Source organism: Alternaria atra, assembly GCF_907166805.1.
Source record: "Alternaria atra isolate CS162 genome assembly, contig: 29, whole genome shotgun sequence".
In the NCBI taxonomy this organism is placed as follows: Eukaryota; Fungi; Ascomycota; class Dothideomycetes; order Pleosporales; family Pleosporaceae; genus Alternaria; species Alternaria atra.
Window position 1 is genome coordinate 349,701 of NW_025091327.1, and position 27,271 is coordinate 376,971.

Here is a 27,271-nt window from a genome sequence, read left to right on the forward strand (position 1 = left end):
TGCAAGCCGCTAATTCTCTCCACTCAATCGAGCACCCAACTGTTGTGGGTGGTCTGTTAGCAATCCATTGCATATAATGGTACTAATTTGAGCGGCCTGAGACATTTGCTGTGCCGCAGACGTACCTGCATGTGCTCGAGACGACGTGGCTTACACTGGTGCATAAGGCCGCCCACTATTGGCCGATCAGCACGCCTGGTCACGGGAAAACGCGCGAGCGCGGCACAGACGTGCACAAGCGGCTTGGATGCCAGTAGTGGCATGCAGTTTGGATCCGAAGTGTTTTTGATCAGTAGCCTATAGCTTTGCAACATGCCTTTATCTAACATCGAACTATGCGCCTATATCATACACTATGCAGGCTATCCACCTACCCAGCAATTCTCCATGCTCGCAGCGGCAACGCCTGTATCCGCATGACTGCGGGCTTGATATAGCCCCAGAACGTCACTACACCGATTACAATACACAGAATGTTCACAATATAGTACCCATCACTTGTGACGCTGCAGATACCACCGCCTTGCTGGCATCGATGCTTCTCTGCCTCTAGAGAACAAGAGAACGCTTGTGTGATAAGAGGCCCTTTCAAAAGGTCTGCTTTCGGAACGTCGGTGGGTGGTATGCAGGTTGCCGAGGTGAACATGTCGACAGCTTTGAGGACGAAGTAACGTGGGAATGTGCCGCCGAGGTTGGAGACGCTGCACTGTTGTTAGTGACGTACAGGTAAAATGGGAAAGCATGGGACTTACGTAGCGAGGAGCGTCATATAGGTACCGCCAATAAGCGGATCCGAGATCTTTGCGTGGAACGCGCTGACTGCAACGAACATGACTGTATTCATGAAAGTCGAAAGCACATGCTCAGCAATGACCAACATCAGGAACCCGGACGATGCGCCTCCAACCGGGAATATAGACACAACAAATTGCGCAAACCCGGCAGCAACCAAACGTCCCATAAAGGACCAACACCAAATGTGCATTGGCGGGTAGGTCTGGCACCACTTTCCGATGTAGTAACCCAGGAAGACCTCAACAGGGAAATCAACAAGAATAACGAGCGAAAGCTGTTCCTGTTTGAGGCCCTTGTCGAGAAGCTTCAGGCTCGTAACAGCATCGTTGGCTTGGAATCCAATCTTGGCGATGAGGTGGATGATGATGAAGCTCTGAATGTTCTTCAGCTTCAAGATACCCCACATGGTGCGGTAAACCTCTCCAATGCCATCGCCGTTCTTATCGCGGTCCTCGCGTTTCATGACGGCCAATCCAAGAGTGACGATCAGGTATGCCCATCCCCAGAAGCTCAAGTAGCCGTCAAGCTCCATGATACCGGTCTCTGCAGGAGTGCTGCGAAACCACTTGTTCGCAAAGTCTTTGGAGTTGAAGGCTAGGAAGACGGTGTAGGAGAGGAACTGGCCTGCGGTCAGGCCGACGGTTTGCGCGGTCGAGGCGTATGCGAGGTTCTCTTTGGAGAGAAGGGTAAGTGCCCAACCTGTTCGTCATTAGCCTGGTGCATGTCAATATGGGAGATGAGCGGCGCCTTACCATCCACAGCGATGTCCTGCGTAGCGCAGAGGAACACGAGCGCAAACCACCACCAAGTGAAAGTCCAAACTCCGCTGTCTGTCTCGCCCGCCTCCTTCATCATGCGGTTGATGTTCCGCCCCAGCCAAATCATGGAGAAGCCAGAGATGGTCTGGATAGGTAAAATCCAACTCTTCCGGCGTCCCACCTTGGGCGACCATACCGCGTCCACAATGGGACTCCAAAGGAGTTTCAGTGAGTAGGGATAGGCTGCGAGCGAGAAGACGCCGATGGCCGCGTAGGATACATTGTGCTTGAGTAGGAAGGGCACAGAACCGTGGGCCAGCCCCATGGGTATGCCTTGGAGGAAGTAGAGCAGCACCAGCAGGAGAAAGTTGCTCTGATCCTTCTTGGAAAGCTCGAAGAAGCCCTTGGAGGGCCCTTCATCATCCTGACCCAGTTTGGGTACCTCATCATCCAGCGAGAAGTTGGAGTTGCCCATGAGGGATGCAGCCTGGCTCGAGGGCGAAGTGCTGTCAAATGAAGAGTGTTTGCGCCGATGTTCCAACATGACGCTGTTCATGGCAGTGGAGTTTGCATTGCCGTTCTTCTTCTTTTCCTGCAACGAGTCGGTGGAGCTCTGCTCACGTAGTACAGAGCCGCGGTTCTTGGATCGCGAGGCTCGTTTGCTCATTTGGGTGCGTCGGCGGAGTGTGTCGGATGAGGAGGGGTCTTCGTGGTGTAATTCGACAAATTTGGGCGATAGGAGTCGGGCGGGTGTTGGGTGGCTGATGTCAGGGACTGCGGACGGCGAGAGGAAGACGCGAACTTTAGGTGGTGATGGTTGTTTAGGGAGCGACTAGTGAAGGACAAGAAACGTGTTAAGAAACAGCCGAGTTAGTACGACGCGGGCACCAGTATATGATTATGCAGCAATGATGGCCGCGGGCCCTGGATGTCTGGACGGAACCGTGTCCTCTAGTCTCAAGCTCGAGAAGGGCGGAGCACTAGGCGAGTCGGTAGCTTTCATCCCACCTCACCCCTGCCCAACGCTTATTCACGTGTTAGCGCGTTCATGTCGCCGGTGCACGCGTTTCAACATCAACACTGACGCACTTCCACGACGGCATATCATTACACAATGGAGACTACTGAGCAACTCGACGATGAAATCAGCGACCTACATACCCGGATAGCGACACTAAAAGCTCACCGCGCAAATTTATCTTCCGTTCTCCTGTCACAACCCCACCTCGCAGCGCGTCTTCAAAGTAGCGGTACGCACAACAAATCCGCGGATCATGTTGATCAAATCATCACACAGCAGTCGAAACGCAACCTCGAGAATGCCTACCGCGCCTGCGCTGGCGTCACTGCATACAAAGTCAAAGATCCTGACCCACATGCGCTGAATGATGGCAACATTCTTGGCGTCAGCATAGATGTATCACTCGGAGGTAGATTCGTCGAGACATACCATGTCTTGCTGAGCGTCAGACAAAAGGATAACAAGAGGATTCTGAGAATAAACAAGCACACTATTCCACCATGCATACCTCTGCAGCAATTGTCCGACAAGTGGCTACCTGCAGGTGGCAAAGACGAAGAGAACGATCCAGAACAGGACCTAGTGCAGTTTGGAAGACTGCTGAGGAAGGAACTGGTGAGCTGGCACTTGCGGGTAAACGCTGTGGAAGAGTTACAGAAGGAGGCTGGTTTAGCAAAATCACGACCGGATAGTGAAACCGAGGGCTTTGCATCAACTGGGAGAGTTCTGAACGCTTTCGTGAGCGACGATGAGACGAGTTCAGATGTCGAGGAAGCCGACGGTGAGACCGACAGCGCACGTATACTGGACATCGAAGCCGATGCTGCGGTCAGGCAGATCACTGTTGTTTGGTCCAACAGACGGACAGCAGTCATGTCCATCACCAAAGATGGTAGAGTTGAGAGGGCCGTGTGTAGAACCAAAGACGGAGCTCGAGATGATGTTTTCAGCAGGAAGGCCATGGGTCCCATAAGTGGCTTGGTCCGCAGATTACGGGCATGAGCAGGAGAGCAAAGCCTCCACCAGATGTTTTCAGCCTTTATGAAGGCCTGAATTTCATGGGACCGCCGAGCACGGCGTTTTGAATTTTTACGATACCCATTGATAGTAAGTCGCTCATCGTCTTGATCAAACGCCTTCTCAACTGAAAAGTCACACATTCAAACTTTTGACTGTGAAATCACGCGACTCCGCAACGGTCGGTCCTTACAAATCGCCTATCTGCTATGGTGATCTGATAGCGTTCTTATCGCCATGCCATGCATGCGCAACGCTCATGCGGGCAGAGGCGGGATCTTGTCTGTTACCCGACAGTGTAAGAGCACTGCGGATAGGTTCGGACAGTACACCTTTCACTCGCGATGTTGTTCATTCTCTAAGTGGTGTGAGGATGTTACGGTGCAGTGAGAGACTCCACGTGCACTGGCCACACTACTTGGACGGGCTGGTGACACAAGTCGGGATGATCCCTTCCACCTTTCACTTTCACGCAACCACGTCTTTCTCGCCAGTTGTTTCCATCACAGCAAACCTCACATTCCAACTCACTTTGTCCTTTGCCATTATCCTGCGTTTGCGTCTATCTCTCTTCCAATATTGCCGTGGTTGTGTCCTCACCAATATGTGAAAAGTCGCAGTGGCGAGCCTATCGGCCTGGCCCTCCTCCCGTGCTCCAGGTTTCAACCTCAGGTACGATGCAGCGCGATGTGCGCGTTGACCCTGGTAGCTCCAACTTCTTATCCAGCCCTGGGCTTCTCCAGCGCGTGCTATTGCTATAGCGCTGCTTCGATCTGCAATAACCCCAGCAAAGCATCGCGTGTCTTTAGTCACCAGTGCAGGAACATGGGTAAATTCACATGCTTTCACGCTAAAATGTGTCGAGAAACGGCTCATCTGAAGCGCTAGAGGCCTGTCTTTCCATGCAGAGTGGAAGGTTACAATCTCGCTGCATCTGGGCCGGGTTTCCTTCTATATCTGCTCATCCGTCGCGTATGCACCGCAGCTCAATGCGGCTAGCCGTCCGTCCCGCATGCCATTCTTCCCGTCAAGCACCATCCCCTCATGCGGCTTCAGTCTCCACTTATCTCCTCTGCAATATGCCACGGCTAACTCACAATCTATCTACATCTGGCGCTGGCAAACTTATCATAATATGTCTGCTCAGCCCAAACGATCAGAAGGTCCGACGCCTTGCCATACGCACGCGCACGTAAGAGGTGGAGACATACGATCACACATGGATTGTCGTGAGTCGAGTTGACGTTGCCTCCTCCCACCAGAAGCTGGGCCTTTGCTTCCAGGTCGCTTGTGGTAGAGACACCTTGTCTCTTATCCTGGTTCAGGTGGTATCTACCTCGTGGAACTTACTCGAGTAAACACCACCACGTCCTTTGTGCTCAATCTTTCATTCGGCACTAGAAATGTGTCGCCATGTGCCGATGTGCGGTTTCATCCGCGGAGCGGCCTACCGAGACCATGCCGCCCTGGACCAGGCGTGAAGCAAGCATTTGAGGTCGCAACGCAATCTGATGCTATGTTGTATTTTGATGTTGCACATCCCAACGTCCGCGAGACCATCACGGAGCAGTATGAGAGTTCTCACACACTACACACTCTTCCGAAGAACGCTGTCGCAACGAGAATCTTCATGTCACTTAATGCCCGAAAAACATCTTAGCTTTCTTTCTATGTGACAGACGAGCTGCCGCTCCAGTTCTCATTAGCCGCTAGACGAGTATGGAGAGAGATGCCCAGTCTGTACTCACACATTCTCTACCCGCTCAATATACCAGGTGTCTCTACCGAGTGTCCAAGGCCACCTGTTGCTTCTGTCTATAAGTCGACTAGTCATAGCTTGAAGCGGTTCGCTCTAGAGGGCTTTGACCGTCGTCCCCAGATCATAGCCGTCTGTACCTGGTCGATCAAGAGTAATCTCCACAAGCGTTCATGGGCCTGGGACTAGTATGTCTTATCAATGGTGCGTGTGCGAATAGCCTTGCCGCCCACGCTGCGCTTGTAGTGATGCAGGTGCGTGGGCGATGATATGTACCCTTGGGTCCTGGGTTTTTACAAGCATTTGTGCCCTTCGCTATGTTTTTCACTGTCACATTCCTTTCAGAGAGCTATCGTAGCATTCACTAGTTGTTACTCAACCGCTACTTGGTCGAGTGACCCTCCTTTACGTTCCTTGAAACACTTCTCCGGACAACTCTCTCTGACCGCCCGTTATTTCCAGTCATTCTTTCGAGTATATATATTCGCTCTTTGAGCGCCTCTCAATACCTACAATTCTGCTCATTCTATTCCTACTCTCTACGTGGACTTTCGGCACTCAAGCGAAGCCGCGTTCGTACCTGCACTAGCCCGCGCCACAGCCACGTATCACGACATAGCGCGCCACTAGCGACATCATAAGGATGCGCGCCGCCAACATACTCGCGGGAGTAACGTCGTTACTTTCATTCTCCACTCTTGCACGAGCCGTTGCAATCCCGCCAGGTACCAACGACACCATGACTACTACTTCAGCCGCTTCAGGTTACAAGAATGTTGCTTACTTTGTCAATTGGGTTCGTCCGCTTCTCTAAATGTACAAGACCTACAACTGATAATCCTTGCAGGCTATTTATGGTCGCGACTTTCACCCCCAAAATCTTACTGGTGAAGAACTTACCCATGTTCTCTATGCCTTTGCCGATGTTCGGGATACTGGCGAGGTCTTCTTGACAGATACTTGGTCCGACACTGACAAGCATTACGCGAATGACTCGTGGAACGATGTATGTAACTTCCATATACGGACTACATGTGAGACAAATACTGACTCCGGACACCTACATTTAGGTGGGTACCAACGTCTATGGATGCGCCAAGCAGTTGTTTCTCCAGAAGAAGCGCAACCGCAAGTTGAAGGTGCTGCTATCGATCGGCGGATGGACCTACTCTGCCCACTTTGCTCAGCCTGCCTCGACCCCTCAAGGCCGGGCCAAGTTCGCAAGCAGCGCGGTTCAAATCTTGTCTGATCTAGGCTTTGATGGCCTCGACATTGACTGGGAGTATCCGGCAAATGAAGCTCAAGCAAACGACATGGTTTCCCTTCTAGAGGAGACTCGTCGAGCTCTCGATGCATATTCCGCTGAGCATGCCCCTGGTCAGCACTTGCTCCTGACCGTTGCTTCACCTGCGGGCCCCACCAACTACAACAAGATGAAGCTTGGGGCTATGGACCGGTATCTCGATTTCTGGAACTTGGTAAGTAACCTTGACTCATCTAGTCGCGCGCAGGCTGCTAATGTCAAGCACTAGATGGCTTACGACTACGCCGGGTCCTGGGATGCTAATGCCGGTCATCAGGCTAACTTGCAGTCCTCTTCTTCCAACCCCAGCAGTACACCCTTTAGTACCGTCAAGGCAATCAGCGACTACATCGCCGCTGGTGTACCTGCTAATAAGATTGTCCTCGGCATGCCCCTGTATGGTCGTTCTTTTGAAAACACCGATGGCCCTGGCAAGCCGTTCTCGGGTATCGGTGACGGTACCTGGGAACGAGGTGTATACGACTACAAGAAGCTTCCACTACCTGGCTGCGAGATCAAGACAGACGACAGCGTAACCGCCAGCTGGTGCTACGACCCGACCAAGAGGTCGATGGTCACCTACGACACACCTGAGATCATTGCGAAGAAAAGCCAGTTCATCCGCCAACAAGGACTTGGTGGTGGTATGTGGTGGGAGAGCTCGAGTGATAAGTCGGGAGATGATAGTTTGATCTCTACGGTACGTTTTTCTGTTCTGCACCCTTTTCCCTAGTTGCGATCTATGTGTGTATGTGTGTTTGTATAAGGAGATCGACTAACGGGCTATATAGTTTGTCAAGAGCGTTGGTGGAATCGGTAACCTGGATCAGTCGACCAATTTGCTCAGCTTCCCGGCGAGCAAGTACCAGAATCTGCGCGAGGGCTTTCCGAATAACTAGTGGACTAGCCTATGGTAGTGCTGCATGGACGTCTGCGCGCTATGGGAAAGGCGTCATGTGCTCAGGTTTCCTGAAAGAGCACTGGACTAGTTTTTCTACTTGTTCAACGAATACGCTGCACTCTTTTACTGTACATACGACGATCGTTCACTTCATTTCTTGGGGCGGCAAGCGGCTGGACGGCGTTTCTTGGGGCTGGAGAGTGAGGCAGGTTTTGGTTGCATGAGAGGCCTATAGAAACGGGCTGTATATACGCGTTTATGAAATCGTGATTTCCAAAGATCAGTCGCGTTTGAGTCTTGACGGCAAAACGTGGTAAGAATGCATTGTCAGTTGCAGCACTTCCCTTCAATGGGAACTTCCACAAGGGAGTAATACAGGACTAGTTATCACCTGGCGCTTGATGAGGCGTCGCAAGATTCAAGCTTTGCTGCGAGTATAGACTGCCAAAGAACATATGTAGTCGGAATAAATGTTGTACATTGCACGGCCTGGTTGAAGCAGGCTCCTACTCAGGATCGAGTTGAGGTAATCCTGAACGTCGCAGTGGGGGCTATAGCCCTATTTCCACATCTCTATATCTACAACGTCTTGCTGGTTTCCTCTGCAGCACTAAGATCTGCGACTTCGCTCTTTCCTGCGTTGCCCAGTCTCCGCTTCTTGAGCACGTTTTCGATAAAGGCCTCGCCTGCTTTGTAACTTGAACGCACGAGTGGGCCGGAGGCGCAGTATAGGAAACCCATATCGAGAGCGCGCTGGCGCCAAAGTTCGAACTTGTCGGGTGTGACGTAGTCGTGAACGGCCATGTGGCGCTTGGTGGGTCGCATGTATTGGCCAAAGGTTACGACGTCGACGTTGTTTGCGCGGAGTTCTGCGTGGATGTTAGTTTAGTCTTGGTTGTACGTCAGGTGGTGTGGACGTACCTCTCAACGCATGCCAGAGGTCCTCGTCCGTCTCGCCCAAGCCCAGCATCATACTGGTTTTGGTGATGAGCTCCGGTCGTGCCTCCTTGGCCGATCTCAACACATCCAGACTCTGCCTGAACTTAGCCCTCCTGTCGCGGACAAATGGTGTCAGGCGTTCGGTCGTTTCGATGTTGTGCGCAAAGACATCGACACCACTTCTCGCGACTACCTTGGCCATCTCGAGATTGCCCCCATAGTCTCCGCCCAACAATTCAACAAGCTGTGTCGGGTTCTTTTGCTTGATCTTCATAATGGTCTCCGCAATATGATGCGCTCCGGAATCTGCGAGATCATCACGATCTACCACTGTGATGACGACGTAACCCAGCCCCCACCTCCGCAACGCTTCAGCGGTGTTCTCTGGTTCGTGGGGATCCAGTGGTGGAGGTGCCTTCGATGTCTTTACGGCGCAGAACCGACAGCCTCGTGTACATGTGTCTCCCATAAGCATAATTGTCGCGGTCGCCGCACTCTTTGAGCTTCCGCCCCAGCAATCCGAAATGTTGGGACATCTTGCTTCCTCACAGACTGTGGCTAGATTCAGCCCCCGCAGATCTTTCTTGATCTGCTTGTAGTTTTGGTTTGCATTTGAGGGGATCGGTGTCCTCAGCCACTCTGGAAGTCGTGTAATAGTCTTCTTGCGGCCTTCCGGGCCTACCTGCACCGTCTTGATCTCGTATGCTTCGGCGGGGGAGAGGGGCGCCTCAGGGTTGACGAAATCGCCGAATGATGGACCGGCATTCAGGGTATCGCTAAAAGATGTGGGTGGTCGTGAGCGCTTTGTAGGAGCTTCAGGTGCTGAGGTTTGCGGCGTATCGGAGGTCGTGGCAAAAGTTCTAAGCGGCGTCCTTGAGCGAGGGACAGCCTTTAATGTGGACGAGGAGAAGAGACATCGCGATCGTGGTATTGAGGCTGCCATTTTAACATGTATGAATGTTGGAAAAAAAATTAAGGGAGAAGAGCGAGTAAGTGAGTGTGTTGGGTGTATGTTGGATGGCAGAGCCTTGAATACCCGCACCGCATTGAGTTGCGCATTCCGGGCGCCAAGACCTGGAACATGCAAGAGCAGCCCACACGGCGACATCCCTGCAGGTGGACTCCCTCGCGCTGGTCGAGGGCATCTTCAACGTCGCCAATTCTAGACGGCTAGGCAATCAACACAGCGACTTCCCCCCGACACCTCGACGTATCCCCACCCGCCAATTCCAATTGCAAGGCGGCATTTGGACACATTTCCACACCCCGTCGCAAAAGGCCACGTTAGGCGGAGGAAGAGCGGGACAAGTTTATACATCTGCGGAGAGAGCTAGCCGTTCGGAGCTGCACTACAACACCATGGACAAGAAGCACGAGGACGCCGGCGGAGTCGCCCAGATTGACAAGACGTCGGTTTTCCAAGAAGGTAGGGCGACTTTCATACACGCCAAAGGTTGGTGGGGGAAGCTGACGTTGTCCAGCACGAGTATTCAACCAGAGCCCTATATCGCCCAGGAAATGTAGAGTGATCCTGACGAAACTGGCGCTGCTGCTCTTCACTGGAGAGAGCTGGGGACGACAGGAAGCCACGACCCTCTTCTTCGGCATATCGAAGTTGTTCCAGAACAAAGATGCCTCGCTCCGCCAGATGGTCTACCTGGTCATCAAGGAGCTCGCTGGCTCCGCCGACGATGTAATCATGGTCACTTCCTCTATCATGAAGGACACATCCGTCGGCAGCGATGTCGTATACCGCCCAAACGCTATCCGCGCCCTCTGTCGCGTAATTGACGCCTCTACTGTACAGGCTATTGAGCGTCTCGTCAAGACGTGCATAGTCGACAAGAACCCCTCGGTGTCCTCCGCTGCCCTCGTCTCCTCGTACCACCTTCTCCCAGTCGCCAAGGATGTTGTTCGAAGATGGCAATCCGAGGCTGCAGAAGCAGCGTCGGGAAGCAAGTCGGGTGGAGGTTTCTTGGGAGGATTCGGAGGAGGCTCACATACCGCTCTGCAGGCTAGCACAAACTACATGACACAGTACCACGCCATTGGTCTCCTCTACCAAATGCGCTCTGGCGACAGGATGAGCTTGGTCAAGATGGTACAGCAATACTCGGCTGCTGGCGTCGTCAAGAGCCCTGCTGCTACTGTCTTGCTGGTCAGACTGGCTGCTAAGCTTGCTGAAGAGGACCCGAACCTACGCAAGGTAAATCTTTCCGAGTCCCTGGGGAAAGGCTCACTAACAATTCTCGCAGCCCATGATGCAACTTCTCGACGGCTGGTTGCGCCACAAGTCGGAAATGGTCAACTTCGAAGCTGCAAAGGCCATCTGCGACATGCGCGACGTCACCGACGCCGAACTCGTACAAGCCGTTCACGTCCTCCAGCTCTTCCTCACATCCCCTCGCGCCGTCACCAAGTTTGCCGCCCTCCGCATCTTGTCGCAAATGGCTTCCTTCAAGCCGGATGCTGTCCGATCATGCAACCAAGATATCGAATCGCTCATCACCAACTCGAACCGCAGTATCGCTACTTTCGCCATTACCACACTCCTCAAGACGGGCAACGAGTCTTCAGTTGACAGATTGATGAAGCAAATTACAGGCTTCATGGCTGAGATTACCGACGAGTTCAAGGTCACCATTGTAGAAGCTGTCCGAACGCTGGCACTGAAGTTCAAGGCGAAGCAGTCTGGGTTCCTTGCTTTCCTCAGCGGCATCCTACGCGACGAAGGTGGTTACGAATTCAAGCGGTCTGTTGTTGAGGCTATCATGGATCTCATCCGCTTCGTACCCGAGGCTAAGGAAGATGCGCTTGCTACACTTTGCGAGTTCATTGAAGACTGTGAGTTCACCAAGCTCGCCGTCAGGATTCTGTTCGTTCTTGGACGCGAAGGTCCCTCGACACCCCACCCCACCAAGTACATCCGCTACATCTACAACCGTGTAGTCCTAGAGAATGCGATTGTTCGGGCTGCGGCAACATCTGCTCTGTCCAAGTTTGGCGTTGGGCAAAAGGACCCTGAAATCAAGAAGTCGGTCCACGTTCTCCTCACAAGGTGTCTCGACGATGTCGATGACGAGGTGCGTGATCGAGCTGCGCTCAGCCTTCGTCTGATGGACCAGGAAGACGACGACATGGCTGTCAGCTTTATTCGCAACGACTCAATGTTCTCACTCCCTGTACTAGAGCACCAGCTGGCTATGTACGTCAGCTCAGATTCCCGCGATACCTTCGAGACAGCCTTCGACATCACCAAGATCCCAACTGTCTCTCGCGAACAGGCAGACGCGGCCGATCTTACTAAGAAGACCGAAGGCGCTACCCCAACGCTCAAAGCGCCCAGCGCGGCCAAGGCACCTTCAAAGGCTGGTGCCGACGCCGCCGCGAACGCAGCATCGAATGCTCAGAAGTACGCTACAGAGCTGCAAAAGATTCCAGAATTGGCGGCGCACGGTGGTGTGCTCAAGTCAAGCGACGTCGTCGAACTCACCGAATCAGAGACCGAATATGTCGTCACTGCCATCAAGCACATCTTCAAGGATCACATTGTTATCCAATACGACATCAAGAACACACTAGAGGACACAGTGTTGACAGATGTGGAAATGGTCGTCACACCAGAGGATGACGGAGACGTGCAATTAGAAGAGGAATTCGTTATTCCAGCGCCGAAGCTCGCCACCAACGAGCCCGGTACCGTTTACGTATCCTTCAAGCGCCTGGAGACCGAGTCACAATTCATCGCCGCTAGCTTCACCAACGTACTCAAGTTCACAAGCAAGGAGATCGACCCAAGTACGAACGAACCAGAGGAAGGCGATGGGTACCCAGACGAGTACCAGGTTGAGGATCTGTATCTCACTGGTGCCGATTACGTCGTTCCGGCGTATGCGGGCAGTTTCGATAATGTCTGGGATCAGTCGAATGGCGATTCGGCGACTGAGACATTGCAGTTGGGTAACATGAAGAGCATATCAGGTACGTCATTTGTGTCTCGAGCTGTCACTGATAAGGAACACGCGACTAACAGTTTACAGATGCAACCGAGCAACTTACCAAGACTCTATCTCTCCAACCTCTCGAAGGCACGGACGTCGCTCTATCAACTTCAACACATACCCTCAAGCTTTACGGCAAGACCATCACAGGCGGCAAGGTTGCTGCTACGGTACGGATGGCCTTCAGTGCTAAGACTGGTGTGACGATGAAGATTGATGTAAGGAGCGAGGAAGAAGGTGTCGCTGCATTGGTCGTGGGTAGCGTGGCGTAGGTGGTGGTAGGTCGAGCTTTGTTTAGTAGCGTGTCTTGAAAGCGTAAAAGATCAACGGGCTTCTTAGTAGAACTCTTGGTATGCACAGTTCAATGACCATGACATCAATGTTACATGTTGAGGAGATCGACTAACGAGCGCCTTGAGCTATCAAATCTCTCCTGCAAGTTTTCACGATGCAAGTGCTTCGATAGCCTTGTTTACGATACTCCGGATTTGTTTCCACCTCTTCACCAAAGTCTCCCTATGACCTTCCACAAGCTCATGCTCGTCTTCTCCGCCCAAATCCAGATCCCCAACCTCCTCCAACGTGTCCACTATCTCCCTCGAATATTTGGTCAACTCGTCCGCTAGATACTTGTTCAATCTTGCTTGATCCCTCGCCCCATCATCATCCCCAGACACAAACGCCGAATACCTCCTCGAATCCAGGACCAACAGCCTAAGCACAGCCTGTGTCCTGTAACACACAGTCTCCTCTTTCCCTGCACCAAACAACGTGTAGTTACCGTAGAACCCATCTTCTTTCAGCGCATCCGCTTGCTGTTTGTCCAGCAAAGGGAGTAAGATGGGATCCAGGGGTAAGGAGTCATGGACGTTCTCGTTGAGAATGAATCCGTATTCTACGAGGAGGAAGTCGTTTGTGTGGGGTCCGTATGTGACGAATACTTCTTCGCCAGCAGAGTATGATCGGTCGGCAGTTACGGAGTAACCATGACTATCGTGTTGGGGATGACATCCGTTGTCGGAGTGGTTGAAGTAGTCGATAAACGGACACATGCAGTAGCAATCATCTGCGGTCAATTTCGCACGCCGCTTGGGTAAGCGGGGGTGTGCGTTGGGTAGGTCGGGGTATTCCCAGTAGAAGGTTCGGGTATTGACTATCAGCCAGGTGTAGGTGTAGAGGGATTTGGTGATGGATGAAGGGAGATGGGGGGAATGGGTTGTCCAGTCTTTTTCTAGGTTTGAACGCTGTTTTGAGAGGAGCGTTTTGCAGGCGGGTGGCAGAAGGGACTGGAGGGAAGACGGGTAGTGAATTGGCATAGTGGTTTTGAAATCTTGTTGCGTAGGCCAGACGTCTTGCCACAGGTAGTAGGAGTGTGGTTCCTGGCCGCTGTACCATAGGCATAAGGATGCAGCGAGTTTCCCGTGCACGGTGGCATTATCTGGGAGTTTGAAGTTGTGGATGGAGGGGAGGGCGACGTGGACGAGTGATTTATTGGAGACGTGGACTAGCTTGTCTCCTTTCTTGATGATTTAGTTGAGGGTCTGTTGGTAGATGAATTGGGGAGTGGGACTGACTTTGATGTCTTTTGCAGCTACGATACCCATTCCTCGGCCGCGGAAGCGTGCTGGAGCGATTCCATTGATTTCAACACCATTGGACGTGGCCCAGTCGACGAATTGGGTGTGTTGTTCACCAGGGTCTAGTGCTGTAGTCATGGCTACAGTGGATAGTTCTGGAAATCTCTCAACTTAGTGTGCCTGTAGAATCTTGAAAATCGTCAGTGGGCAGGTCTGCAGAGCAATTATCGACTGGAACGACTGAATGCCATACTCAAGGTTCCCGGTGAAGGTTGCTGCACAACCAGTTTAATCTACAAGTTGCTTTGCGTCAAATCGAGGTCTAGGCTTTTGAGCAAGCTGCATCAGTAGTACGGCTTTAAATGATAGTGAAATCTGTATATGTACATCAGCGAATCGATGGCGCAATTATCCTTTCCGGAAGTCGACCAAAGAGTCATGGTTATTAACAGACTTTGGTGTGGCTAGTGCATGTGGCGTATCGATAAGATTGCATCATGCCATCAGCTCGGAATCCATGCCAGCCATCTTTCCCACGTTTTGCGCAGTTGCTCGTTGACACGCACAAATGGCGAGAAATGTGCGGATACAGCAGCTTCAGAAGCTGACGTTGCGGTTCTCATCCCAAACACCTTCGTTTGTACAGTCATCTCGCTGCTTTTCAGTCCTCAATCGCCCTCCGCCAAACTATGAGGGCCACATACCATTGACGCGTACGGAGAGGTTAGGGCTGGCAATAGGTTCGGGTCTCGGAAGCTTCTTGGACCCCCGGAGAGGAGGTGAGATGGAATCCAGAGATTTCATGTTATGGTGCGCTGCTTACACAAGTCAGACCTCATCGCATCCTTTGGCGAAGCAACCGCACAACCCTACTTCATATACAAGCTTCGCGATCGCATGCTCCTGAACTCAACTGGCCGACGAATACTACGCGACCGACCACGATTAACATCCACTTCGCTTGATATTCCACGCCTCCGCAAACTACCGCCGAATACACTGGGCTATGCATATGCTGCATGGCTTGACCGCGAAGGCGTCTCTCCAGACACGCGAGCGGCAGTACAATACATAGATGACGAGGAGTGCGCATATGTCATGCAACGGTATCGCGAATGCCATGACTTCTACCACGCCTTGGTAGGACTTCCTGTCTTCCGTGAAGGCGAGGTTGCTCTAAAAGCATTCGAATTCGCAAACACTGGCCTACCCATGACTGGCTTGGCTGTGTTCAGCGCTTTCACCCTGAAGAAGGCCGAATGGAGACGTTTCTGGGACGTCTACGGACCATGGGCTACAAGGAACGGCGCACAAAGTGCCGACGTGATCAACATCTACTGGGAGGAAGAGCTAGAGACAGACATTGACCAATTAAGAGCTAGGCTGGGTATTGAGAAGCCACCGGATCTACGGGCTATGCGCAAGGCGGAACGTGAAGAGCGCAAGAAAGAGAAGGAGGCTAAAGAGAACATGGCACGGGCTGCCGTATGAAGTAACATATATGTACATTATCGTGTAATAACCACCTGACACACGTCGCAAACCTGGCTTGTCACTTGTGCAGGATGAGTCTCATGCAGATTACACGCTCGAAGTAGGAGGCGACACAAGGATGCGGGGTCTCCACACGGGACGGAACCCGCAAGCCGAATCATCCACTTCGGACGTCCATTTCCTATGAATGCGGCCCACCCACACCATGCATTTGGCTTGCTTTCCACAACAACATCCGATCGATGGGTGCTGTCATGGCCGAAAAACGGAAGCATGATGAATCCTATGGACCAGACCAGTCGCGACAACCACTAAATGATAGCCGACCGTCCACAAGCCCAGCGGATAGTCAAACTGTTGTCGAGAACTACCCCAGAAAACGTATAGCGATAGCAGTGGGTCGAGACTATCTCTTGCTTCTGACATGGATCACTCATACCTTTTAGTGCAACGTCTGTAGATTTCGGAAGACTCGTTGTGACGCTCAAAAACCAGTTAGTGGGACAACATCGCCTTCGCTCATATCCCTTGTTAACACTCATAGTCGTGTGGCTTCTGTACTGAGCTGGGCATTGAATGCACTTATCGAAAGCCAACAGTCGGCGACCGGACAAAATCTGTTGGACCTCCGCCAGAGGCTTGGTCAAGCATTGAAAGACGATTGGCACAAGTTGAAGCTAGGCTAGATTCTACGCAGCAATGTGTGCACGGCTCTGCAGCGCTCTCACCTAACACGTCTACTCATAGCGACATCCATCCTCCACCGGGACCTAGATCTCGACACTCAAGCGCCAATAGAATGGCCATTGAAATGATCAACAACAACACTATGTCTATTCCATCGGTCGGTACGCCAGTGCCATATGATTTTGCTTATCGACAGACAAGTACCGAAGGCAAGACCCCCAGGCCTAGTCTTACAACTTTCCGCGCGCCTTCGTATATTCATGTGGAGAGCTGGGATTACACAGCTGACTTCTACGATGATGAGATCCTGGCTGGTGAACAACTAGCCGATGAATGTGACGCAGCCATCTCACGCCCAGCGGACTTGTCGCGAAGAACTTGCCGGCGACTTCAACAATCGTTCGTAGAGAACTTCCTCCGTTGGACACCAATCTTCGATCAACGAACCTGTATCAGTGCGCTTGAACAGGCAGACTTGAATAGTTTTTCATACTCTAGTGCACCAACATGCCTAGCCTTCTTGATCTTGGCCCTTGGTGCAATCTCTGAAGATAGAAATGATAATCCAAACAACCTCACGCCTGGACTGGAGTACTTTGCACGTGGCTCGAGAATCCTTGAGCACTTGTCGCTTCGTATCGGAAACCTGGCTACCCTTCAGTGTCGGATCCTACAAGCTTCGTACTTCAAGTTTGCCATCAGACCCCTACAAACATGGAATTCTATTACGCAAGCGGCACGTGACTGCATGCATATTCTGTCCTCCAGAACGATGCAGCGATACAACCCATCCGATCAAGAAGCATTCAATCGAGCGTTTTGGGCTTGCTCTACGGTCCTCCATGAGTGAGTTAGTCACGTGTAGCCTGCACTACTGGGCTTGATTGTGAGAGTTTTAACTGATATCTTCTTTTGTGTAGACTCGAGGCAACATGTAAAATGCACCCTATTGGACTGCGTCACTTCCACGAACTGGTCCCGCTTCCCCAGTTCGAAGAGGAGAATTCCGGCTTCTATTTCTTCTTAGCGCAAATCAGCCTAAGAAAGTTCTTGACACAGACGCTTGAAGTGGTTGGATACTGTAAGTGCTTGCAGATTCGATGATTGCAGCGCGTACTGACTTTTCGGACGCCCCTTTCAGTTACAGGGAAGGTCATATTTGCACCTGTAGTCATTGGCGAGCTCCGTAAACAAGTACGAGAATGGTACGATCATCTACCTTTGGTCGTCCGGTTTCCCTTAGATTCGACGCCGTTATTTGACTCTAGGAAATCTTTCCTAAGGGTTCAGTACATCGCTTTACACGTAGTACTTGGCTGGCCATCAGTGCTCAAGATACTCGAGAACAGTGAAGAAGAGACAGGCGTTCAAGACCACGAAACGATAGTGGTCACAAGGGACCACGCGCGACACTGCATAAAGAGTACAGCCTTGGTTCTAAGTATAGCAGACGAGCAACTCATGGGAAGAAAGATGGGAACACACTTCACACTATATCCGTACGGTGATTGTTCTCGATGAAGCTGAATACTTACTAAGTCTGTCTAGGACGTTTGCGTGCTTCGCAACTCTCCTTATTGCTTTCAACCATCCAGCTCTCGCTTTCATCGAAGAAACCAAGCAGGAGCAGCATATCCGGAACGGATACGAGGTACTGCGACCATGGGCCCATCTTCCCCTCGTCCGACGGGGACTTGAACGGGCACGCATCTTAATGCAGCAGAACAATCTCGCACACATATTCCACGCATACGCGGATGAACTACCTCAACATTTGTCTGGTATCAGTCCACAAATAGCAACGAATCGTGACTGGAGATCTCCGCATACCGGATTCATGAAGCAATGATAATTGCCTGGACCTTTATAAGGCATCTGGATTTCCTTATTGTCGCACAACAATCGTTGAGCGGAGGCAGAAGGTATTCTACCCGCGATCGGCGGGCTAGAGGAATCAAAGAGGTGCCGAGAAGCAATCGCTGAGTTGATGTTGTGGCGATTCGAAGTTTGGTAAGACAGGGGCCGCGGCTTAGCTAGCACGTGTTCTTGTAGACTAGTTGCCCCAACGTGCCTTACGGGTACCGTACCCATCCGGAAAAGCCCGTTCGCTGTAAGCATCTAGAGTGTAGCTGGGCTAGCGATGGCAGAGTCTACCTAACGTGTTTTAGTGTTCGGCGGGAATAAACCAACTCCAGGTAACAGACTGCATTGTATAAGGTTTATTAGCCTCTGTCATCTTCCCGTAGCGCAGATCCCCTGCAGTGGTCGCTGCACTAACTAGATCACGATTCTCAAAAATCCATCTAGATCATAATCTTCACTGCGAGTCACGAAAGACGCCACTCTTAGAAAAATTGCAGATCATTTCACGATTGCCATCGAATCCAAGTTAAGATTTAACATACCTCGCACCGAGCCAGCAACATCCTACGCAACTGTGGCTACGATACGCGTCTTGCCTTACCTGAAAAGGGAGAGTCGGTCCTTACCTAGTTGTGCATCTGAAGCAAACCTAGCTTTGACCACCTATGCGGCATTAGCTTACTACAATCTAAAAGGACCGACCAAAATACTGAGAAGGCCGCCGTCAACGATACACGCGAAGGCGTTCTTGGCTGAGAACAGTACCGCGGAGCCACGAAGCCCCTAGCGCGCTACGCTACAAGTCAGGAAGACTTTATCTCTCGTTACCATCAAAATCGTCGGTGGTGGACAAACGCCATGGGAGAATTCCAGGGGTTTTCCTCGCCCGTCTTCCTTGACGCTCACGAGATGCCATGTGAGGAAAACAGGAATCGAATTCTCACACCACTTTATGTATCGCTAATGTCCCGCATCGCAATCTCCGTTTCCAGAACTACGTACCGGCGTCACCGAGAAACTATATTACAAGTTACAGAATAACGCATCAATAGCTCGCAGCTGCCGCACTCTTCTGCTTCTTGCGAAGAGACTCATTATCACGTATACAGTACTAACACAGGACAATCAGCATATCACGAGCAGATTGAAGAAAGCCTTCTCGCCTGATTCATGATGAATTGTTATCTGGATGGCAACCACACGTGACATGCCGTTGGTCGTCGACTGATCAGCACAGGGTACACGCTACCTGCCGCTTGGAACTATGCGAATCATGGCACCAATGCGGGACATAGCGCACCCAACCATACCACTGCCTCGGATGCACGCGACTAGTCTCTCATGTCAAACTATTCTAGTCTGTGTCAGAGTCGTTCCCGGTATATGCATGTGCCAGTGTTGAGAAAAAAGCTTACACTCGCCGCTGTCCCTTTTATAAACCATTTGACCCAATCTGTCGGAAAGAAGTTCGTCTTGAACCTCCACCGGACACGGTATGCATAGCTGCCCAACGGAATGCAGACAGTAACATCCGTTGTGAGTGCTTCGAAAAAGCAAAACACTCCAAGCCCTCGCTAACATGCAACGCAGGTCCTTCAGGCGCTCTTGGTTGGTCTTGCATTAGCCGTTACGATCTTGCGATGCTGGATCCGCCTTCACGTAGAGCATCGACGGCTGGCGATTGCCGATTACCTCGTTTGGGGAGGATGGATTTGCACACTGGGATGGTTTGCTTGCTCCACCCAAGCGCTCTACATCCTGGTCAATCATCCATTGAACGAAGAGGGTGTAACGGATTCAGTCGATTACTTGAAGGTGAGTGAACTGCACCACCTAAGACTGGAACTCCTTCCAAGAGTACTAGCTAACTGACACCTTATCGCAGACAGTCTTCGTATCTTGCTACTTCTTTGACACTGGACTATACTTCCCTAAAGCATCTCTTGTGGCTTTCTACTGGTGGTTAATTCCACGGGGATTCAAACATCTCCGGATATCGGTGTACATTACTGCTACTATCATAGGCTGCGCTTGGATCGCAAGTCTTCTCGCGGATACTTTCATCGCACCTTCGATCTCGGACAACTTGTATGGCGCAACTTCAACTTCCAACACTCAACGATACCATCCGCTGACACGCGTCATTCATCAGGTCGATCGAAAACCAGCTCAATTCAACATGGAACTCTTACACAGATCTGACCATCAACTGGGCATTGAATATCAGTACCGATTTGTTGCGTAAGTGGTTTATCTATTCGTTTCGTAAAATTTGTACTAACAAAGTGTTTTGTCTAGTCTTCTGTCTCCCTTTCTCTATCATCAACTGCCTGAAGCTCCGTAGACGGCAGAAGATTGGCTTAGTTGGAGTATTCTCTCTAGGTGCTATTACTATGGCTATCAGCCTTGCTCGGTTCATCGTATACAGCCTAGACTACAACGTTTCCGATACTATCGGTAGTAAGTCTACTAGCTTGCACTTTTCCACGTTTCCACCTGCCCACCTCAGTCCTCGTATCATTCTTATCTAGTACTAACAAAACTATAGATGCATGGTGCACAGCCGAAATGTGCACAGCAGTTGTCGTCGTCTCGCTCCCATCACTCAAATCCCTTATCATCCGGACAACGCCTACGAACACGGCGAATCGCAGCAACACCGGGTACTTACAACCCGGATCCGGAAAACCGGTTATCAGTAGCAGAGGTGGTACCTACACGGCACGTATCGAAGGTGGCACTGTAGATGAGGAGGAGATGGAGTTGACCTTTCTTGATCGAAAGGCTAGTCTAACCCCCACTGGAACTACGGATGAGACAAAAATGCAAGATGGAAAAGATAATGTGATAGTGACGACGAATGTTACGGTTACGAGAGATGTATTGTAGATAACCGCACGCGACTGTTATCTAAATGACGCTTAGACTAAACCCCCTAAGTGTTGTTAAGGGTTACTCTAAGCTAATCCTAGTATATAACTTAGATAACATAGCATCCTATGATTTCTTGTCTATCAAATACAACTATAGTATACCTGTGCGATAGCTACCTAATTGTAGCCCCTTACACAGGGCTGCGTCTTGACAAAATTCTGAATCTGCTGGTCGCACCGAATTTGTCCCTCTGGAGGTGACGTCGAAGGGAAGTGCTAATAAGGCAGCCCAGCATGTTGAGCGCTCTCTAGGTGATACGGGCCTCGATGCTCTCATCAATAACGCTGGCATTCCAAGTCACACTGAGGGTAGTATCGAGAACATGTGCGTCACTGAAGGCTGGGTATCATCTATACTTTGTGTACTAACGACTTACTAGGACGGATCTTACCGAGGTGCTAAACGTCAACGTCTTTGGAGCGCATAATGTCACCAGAGCCTTTCTACTGATCCTCAAGAACAGTCAGCTCAAGAAGATTGCAAAAATGTAATTTTTCCCTTTTCTCACACGATCACGTAGCCCTAACGCGATATTAGTTCTTCAAGCCTCGGCTCTATGACCATATCAACAATGGGCAAGTTTCAGCTACTGCTGCGTACAAGGTGTCTAAAGCTGCAGTTGATATGCTCACCGTACAATGGGCGGAGTCGCTCGAGAGTGATGATTTTACTGTGCTTGCTATTTGCCCCGGTGTAAGTGCTCCTATCTCCTCTCGGAATGCGATTTGTTTGCTAACAGTAAAGTAAAAGTGGGTCAAGACAGATATGGGAACTGAAGTGGGTCAATTGACTGCTGAGGAAAGAGCGCAACTGGTGGTCTTAACATCCTCGTTGGCCATACTACCGCAGATAGCGACAGGTTCTTTGTCATTGATCTTCCTGGCAAGGAGGTCAATGGTGAGGAAATCAACAATGGTTCTATTCGTCCATATTAGAGGCCTGTTTAGTAATAGCCCTACGTGTAGGACATGGGAAGTGACCAACAAGACAATAAGTAGAATAGAAGGAAGGGTGGCAATATTGTTAAAAGTCATCTTCATTGGATGCTAAGCGACTGCCTGCCAAAACAATAAGCCTTGCAGTGCCGCCCACCCCAAAACAACTTGGACACTGTTAGCAACGCTGCAAAGTAACCTAAATTCAACAGGATCTACACCAGATCAAACCATGCAATCATGCCGCCACGCGCTTGGAGAGAGATATACACCCTATCAAATGCGTTGCGCTTATCGGCCACCAACTGACCGCTTAGACACTTTGCGTTTTTCTTAGAATAAGGGTTGTCCTGACTTGAAACAGTCGCTACCCGTATCACGGATGAGGTGCAAAACCGCGTTGTGTCCGCAGCTTCACCATTCACCGTGCCATGTTCCCTACCTTTTTCTCTTTGGCTCAGCTACTTGCATGTCGCTTTGTCTCATAACATCATCTCTCAGCAACCGATGGTAATGCTGTACGACTCGCTTTGTGGCTGACCATGGGGCACAACAGACAATCTGAACTCTATGCAGCGGCGCTTATACCTTACGCAGCTGCAGCAGTTGCGCTGGTTTCTCGGCTGGCTGCACGTCGTCAATCTAGGCATGCTTTGGTATGGGAAGACATTCTGGCCGTGATAGCTTTTGTAAGTGGACTTGACTCACGAGTCGACACGATACTTACGGTTGTACAGTCTACCGGAAGCGCTTTCACTTTCATCAGCATCTACAGTATGTAGCATTGTACGATCCAATCAACTGAGTGCTGACTACAGCGAGAGATGCGATGGGGACTGGGAAGGCCACTTCAAGACATCGACATGCCAGAGGACGAGATCGTGTACCACTATTTCCTCGACCTTTGGGTGGATATGTAGTTCTACACATTCTCCGTTGGGCTGTCGAAGTTCGTGATACTAGGCTTCTACTGGAGAACCTTTTCGTTATCAGTAATCCGACAGCCAATCAGAATCCTGTTCATCTGCTCGGTAGGTTGGATCGTTGTCAGAGTAAGCGGAATATCGACCTTACGCTCTCAGCACAAAATGTCGACCTGTAAAGGTCACACTCATCTCTACGCAGTGCCAGCCAATCCGCAAGTTTTGGCATAAAGATGTCCCAGGCAAATGCCCCCTGACACCGATGCTGTCGCTGTTTGCAGCAGGCATACCTCACCTCATCCTTGAAGTCGCTATACTGCTTTGTCCGCTCATTGAGGTATATAGACTGCACATCTCAGCCGCACGCAAGATTGCTGTGGCGGCAATGTTTGCATCCGGGTTACTGTGGGCTTCTCTACACGACGTCATCCACATTCTGCTAACACGATCAAAGGGTTTGCGGCTCAGCGCTCTGCACCATCATTCATACTATCGCACTAGGAAAAAAGCACGACCAAGACCTCACATACGATGGTATCAACGACCAGATATGGGTAGTCTGCGACGTGAACTTGGCATCCTTTGCAAGTTAGTCATCTACGCTGAATCACACTATCAGAACAAGTTACTAAATCCTTTCACTAGCATCCCTTCCTCTCCTCCGCCCCATCCTCCGCTCCTGGGGCGGCATGTTCACCTACCTAAGATCAAGCGACAGATCCAACGCTTCCAGTAATTACGGCGACCCGAACTCCGTACCAACATTCGGTAGTGCTCCTAAGAGGAGACGTAGCCGACCCTTGACAAGTACCAATCTAGATACCGAGTCTATGGTCGAGCTTGCTGCGCAACTTCGCAGTGACAGAAGAGATAGTCGAGACAGGGTGTCTGTCTTATAAGAGCACTGAAACGAGTCTGAGAGTGAGCGTGGTGTGCACCATGCCACATATGACGGGTTTGAGACTTGGTGTGGTATACGTGTATGGGGTGAGACTTGATTCTCAAAGTTGCATTCTACTAAGGTAGTCAATCACCCAACCCGGTAGTAGCGTTACAAGAGTAAAAAAAAAGGCTCGAGGTTCGCTGGTTCGATAGTGACTGGCGGTAAAACCCCTTTCTTTCGGGGTGGACATGTGAATATACGCTACTTCAAACGCTACAGAGTATAGTTACGGCTCCTCACTACAATTAGAAATTATGATTATAAGAGGATTGTAGTTGGAATGGCATTTGCTATGACTAAGTAGGTCCTAGACCGCTCGACCACAACATGTCTTATTTTCTCTTACCTTCATAGCTTCTAGCATGTAGAATCCACGATTGCAGAGGTAATGTTGGTGGCCTAGCTTGACCTGCTTGGACATTCTGACGTTGTAAAGCTTCTTTTTGCTCGGCCTTGAGCCGAAGTGCTTCCCATTGAGCTTCCTCTTCCGGAAAAATGCGACCCGGGAAGAAGATTGGAAGTAGACTTCTTCCAGCATGAGTATACTGAGCCTCTAAAGCTAAGAGTGCATCCATCGTCGACATATGACCAATAACGGCGCGGAATTCCAGACGGGTCAGTGGATGTCAAAGAAGCTTTGTATCACGTAGATGCTAGTTTGAAATCATGTTTTCCCTCGGTATTAGCTTGTCACCAGATCACTCGGCCAATTGACAATCTCGAATTACGGTCCAAATTACGATTGTATATGTGTTATACTTGACATATTTCATGCTGTCGGCTACAGAAACTCGGGTATCACTACTCCAGATGATCGTTAATCAAAACTCGTCATCTTGCGGTTTGGCAGAGGGCAATAGAGAATGCTCTGAGGTCCCCTCTTGTAGCCTCTTCAATATCCTCCTCAACTACGCGACCATACTTGTCTTCGTATTCTGCCTTGACTCTAAGAAGATGTTGACGATCCCAGTGCAATCTCACAAGGCGAGAGATGAGTAATTCGACCCTTTGTTGACGTTCATGCTTGCTAGAAGTTGTTTTGGAGGATCGGGAATCATTTGCAGGTTCCATGAGGTCCATGAGAGCGTGATGTAGGAGCATTGCATCTCTTGCAGGGCGATTGACTTGAGCACGCAATTAGTACATATTATGAGAAGCAGATTGTCTCGGGTAATACTTACTGACGCCATTGAGGATATGTGCAATGACTTCGCCAACCAGATTGTTGCTCTTCTTGAGAGCATCTCTCGCAAAGTTGCCTTGGTATTTTCTCTCATAGGTCCTCAGCACCTCGCGCAAATGCGCGTCGCTTCGCATGATAACAATACTGAGCATGGTACTTTCTCCGCCTTCCCTAGCTCTGATCGCTTTGTATAGATTGTCGACATCGCGCATGCGATACTCGGGCGGCCACACATCGCTTTCCTCTTGCCGCTCACCTTCCAGTGCCATTAGCACAGCTTTTCGGAACTTGTCGGCTTTGAGCTCCTTGTCCATGCAGCGAGTGAGGGAATCGCTGTAACGCTTGTCTTTGAATGCGTCCTTGATTTCGCGAATCTCATAGTTTTGACGTCCCATCAACGATTCGATGAGTAGCTCACGACGCGCCGAGTTTGACTGATACCAATAGTTCGCCCAGTAGCCCTCACCTTCATATTTTCCCAGGGCTGTCACGTAGGCGATCTTCCCGAAATTGCCAGACGTTTTCAGTTTAATGTGCTTGGCGATGTTGATACCCCTGCCTTGTACTTTGCAGTGGCGCTTATACTCAGCTCTCAACTCGAGCATCTGGTCATGTGATAGAGCCGGGAGAATATCAACTATAGTATCCACATCAGGGGTTCGCGCAGCCAAAGCGTCAACAAGTGCTAGAGCATCGTCTGTAGCGTCGTATACTCTTGCTCTCCGCTCCTTTCTCTCAGGAAGCCTCTCAGGGAGCCTCTCGCCGCGGCCATATGCCGCCAATGCTAGCTTATCGGTATGCTTGGAAGACCTCGATGGGCTTGGCGATCGCCTCGAGGCACTAGAATGAGAACGATGACGGCCATGCATAGAATGACCAGAAGCCCGAGGGGAGAGGGTATCGAGGGCAGGCAGATGGTCGAGATCGTCATCTAGCATCATCGCCTGAGGCATGGGACTGATCGACTGGTAGGTTCCGTGGTAAGCTTCGAGCAGAGGACTCGGCGGTGGTAGTCCCGTTGGAAACCCTCCCGGCATGCCTCCTGGTACGATGGTTTGTAAATCGGGGCGGTTTCCGCTCACTGAAAGCCTGTCCATACGCAGCTCATCAGGTCTATTGCCTGCACCAAGGTGACCCTGTGGACGCAGTTCGACCACATTACGACCGTCGTGTGCGCTCATTGAGCCCGAATAGGACGCCGCTCGATGATGGTCAGGGCGCGACGAGTGGTGGCCCATTGGCGGAGGTGGATAGCCGGACTGATCAGCTGGCGGCGGCTGAGGAGCCTGCGGCATTGTCGCATACTGAGACTGCGGCGGAGGGGCCTGTGACATGCCCGTATATTGGGACTGTGGTGGAGGAGGAGGAGGTGACATGGTCGCGTATTGGGATTGCTGTGGAGGAGCTTGCGATGCGGCAGTGTATTGCAGTGGTGCTGTCGGAGGGTACGAGGGACTCATGGGCTGTGAGTTGTGACGTACAGCTGGGGGCTGGCCGTTGCTCTGAGAGTTGTGTCGGACAATTGGCGGCTGGTTGTTGCTGCCCACTGGCTTCGCCGTGTATTGGAGGGTCGGGTTTGCATACTGAAAGCCCCCGTTCGCCGTCGCTGCCGTCGTCGGTGTCCTTGTGGGCGCGTTATGGGAAGCTGGCGCTGCGGTGTAAGCAAAGTTGTGTGCGGTCGGCGCATACTGGACGTTGCCTGGCTGAGCATATGCGACTCCCGCAGAAGGGGCCGCCGTAGTCGCAGGGTGGGCGAAAGAGGCGGGTTGAGAATAGCCTGGTCTCTCGTGCGGAGGGAGATCGGTGTAGTTTCCCATGGTAATCGGTTCGCTCGCTGGTCTGGCCGCCATATCTCAGTTGAATTCCCACGATGTCTGTCGCAGACATTTGGTAGAGTCAATTCTCGCAGTACTCACGTCGCATATTGCTGACCCGGCTGCCTAATCTCATATTGCGGGGTTGCAGCTCCATTGTCAGCTGCTCCGTATCGCTGAGGCTCGCGCCCATCATGGCTGCGTGAGCGCGCACGCTCTCGACCACGCCCAGGCGACTTGGACCGCGAACGCCTTGTGCTGTTGTCGGGCCGTAAAGACATGGCCTTGATCGTTCACTTGTCAATTGACTGTGCAGATATTAATTCACGCGTGGTCGTCGCAAGTTACGCGCTGTGCAACCCAGTCCAGTGCACGGTACGACGAAAATTGCGATGGCGGGAAGCTGCCACACCATAGCCGCTTCTTT

General features: G+C 51.1%; 10 protein-coding genes across 10 annotated transcripts; 6 read left to right on the forward strand and 4 right to left on the reverse strand.

Annotated features, from left to right (window-relative positions):
- Positions 1-370: 370 nt before the first annotated feature.
- Positions 371-2,220, reverse strand: ALTATR162_LOCUS8402 (uncharacterized protein; the record flags this gene model as incomplete). Its single annotated transcript, XM_043316032.1, has 3 exons — positions 371-701; positions 753-1,494; positions 1,548-2,220. 3 exons carry the CDS (start codon positions 2,218-2,220, stop codon positions 371-373), a joined length of 1,746 nt encoding a protein of 581 aa, XP_043171967.1.
- A 447-nt stretch (positions 2,221-2,667) lies between these two features.
- Positions 2,668-3,576, forward strand: ALTATR162_LOCUS8403 (uncharacterized protein; the record flags this gene model as incomplete). The annotated part of the gene is made up of 1 exon (XM_043316033.1): positions 2,668-3,576. The coding sequence occupies one exon, from the start codon at positions 2,668-2,670 to the stop codon at positions 3,574-3,576; it is 909 nt and encodes a 302-aa protein (XP_043171968.1).
- Positions 3,577-6,086: 2,510 nt separating this feature from the next.
- Positions 6,087-7,549, forward strand: ALTATR162_LOCUS8404 (uncharacterized protein; the record flags this gene model as incomplete). The annotated part of the gene is made up of 5 exons (XM_043316034.1): positions 6,087-6,143; positions 6,195-6,353; positions 6,418-6,825; positions 6,880-7,350; positions 7,442-7,549. The coding sequence occupies 5 exons, from the start codon at positions 6,087-6,089 to the stop codon at positions 7,547-7,549; spliced, it is 1,203 nt and encodes a 400-aa protein (XP_043171969.1).
- A 581-nt stretch (positions 7,550-8,130) lies between these two features.
- ALTATR162_LOCUS8405 (uncharacterized protein) lies at positions 8,131-9,433 on the reverse strand (the record flags this gene model as incomplete). Its single annotated transcript, XM_043316035.1, has 2 exons — positions 8,131-8,420; positions 8,473-9,433. 2 exons carry the CDS (start codon positions 9,431-9,433, stop codon positions 8,131-8,133), a joined length of 1,251 nt encoding a protein of 416 aa, XP_043171970.1.
- A 416-nt stretch (positions 9,434-9,849) lies between these two features.
- Positions 9,850-12,763, forward strand: ALTATR162_LOCUS8406 (uncharacterized protein; the record flags this gene model as incomplete). The annotated part of the gene is made up of 4 exons (XM_043316036.1): positions 9,850-9,916; positions 9,972-10,696; positions 10,746-12,471; positions 12,531-12,763. 4 exons carry the CDS (start codon positions 9,850-9,852, stop codon positions 12,761-12,763), a joined length of 2,751 nt encoding a protein of 916 aa, XP_043171971.1.
- A 171-nt stretch (positions 12,764-12,934) lies between these two features.
- Positions 12,935-14,775, reverse strand: ALTATR162_LOCUS8407 (uncharacterized protein; the record flags this gene model as incomplete). Its single annotated transcript, XM_043316037.1, has 5 exons — positions 12,935-14,011; positions 14,066-14,190; positions 14,240-14,257; positions 14,322-14,361; positions 14,773-14,775. 5 exons carry the CDS (start codon positions 14,773-14,775, stop codon positions 12,935-12,937), a joined length of 1,263 nt encoding a protein of 420 aa, XP_043171972.1.
- A 100-nt stretch (positions 14,776-14,875) lies between these two features.
- ALTATR162_LOCUS8408 (uncharacterized protein) lies at positions 14,876-15,559 on the forward strand (the record flags this gene model as incomplete). Its single annotated transcript, XM_043316038.1, has 1 exon — positions 14,876-15,559. The coding sequence occupies one exon, from the start codon at positions 14,876-14,878 to the stop codon at positions 15,557-15,559; it is 684 nt and encodes a 227-aa protein (XP_043171973.1).
- Positions 15,560-17,188: 1,629 nt separating this feature from the next.
- On the forward strand, positions 17,189-18,098 carry ALTATR162_LOCUS8409 (uncharacterized protein; the record flags this gene model as incomplete). The annotated part of the gene is made up of 3 exons (XM_043316039.1): positions 17,189-17,330; positions 17,391-17,748; positions 17,798-18,098. The coding sequence occupies 3 exons, from the start codon at positions 17,189-17,191 to the stop codon at positions 18,096-18,098; spliced, it is 801 nt and encodes a 266-aa protein (XP_043171974.1).
- Positions 18,099-19,627: 1,529 nt separating this feature from the next.
- ALTATR162_LOCUS8410 (uncharacterized protein) lies at positions 19,628-21,537 on the forward strand (the record flags this gene model as incomplete). Its single annotated transcript, XM_043316040.1, has 8 exons — positions 19,628-19,648; positions 19,703-19,927; positions 19,998-20,200; positions 20,265-20,353; positions 20,411-20,572; positions 20,661-20,956; positions 21,279-21,370; positions 21,426-21,537. The coding sequence occupies 8 exons, from the start codon at positions 19,628-19,630 to the stop codon at positions 21,535-21,537; spliced, it is 1,200 nt and encodes a 399-aa protein (XP_043171975.1).
- A 3,141-nt stretch (positions 21,538-24,678) lies between these two features.
- ALTATR162_LOCUS8411 (uncharacterized protein) lies at positions 24,679-26,847 on the reverse strand (the record flags this gene model as incomplete). Its single annotated transcript, XM_043316041.1, has 2 exons — positions 24,679-24,971; positions 25,029-26,847. 2 exons carry the CDS (start codon positions 26,845-26,847, stop codon positions 24,679-24,681), a joined length of 2,112 nt encoding a protein of 703 aa, XP_043171976.1.
- Between the last annotated feature and the right edge of the window lie 424 nt (positions 26,848-27,271).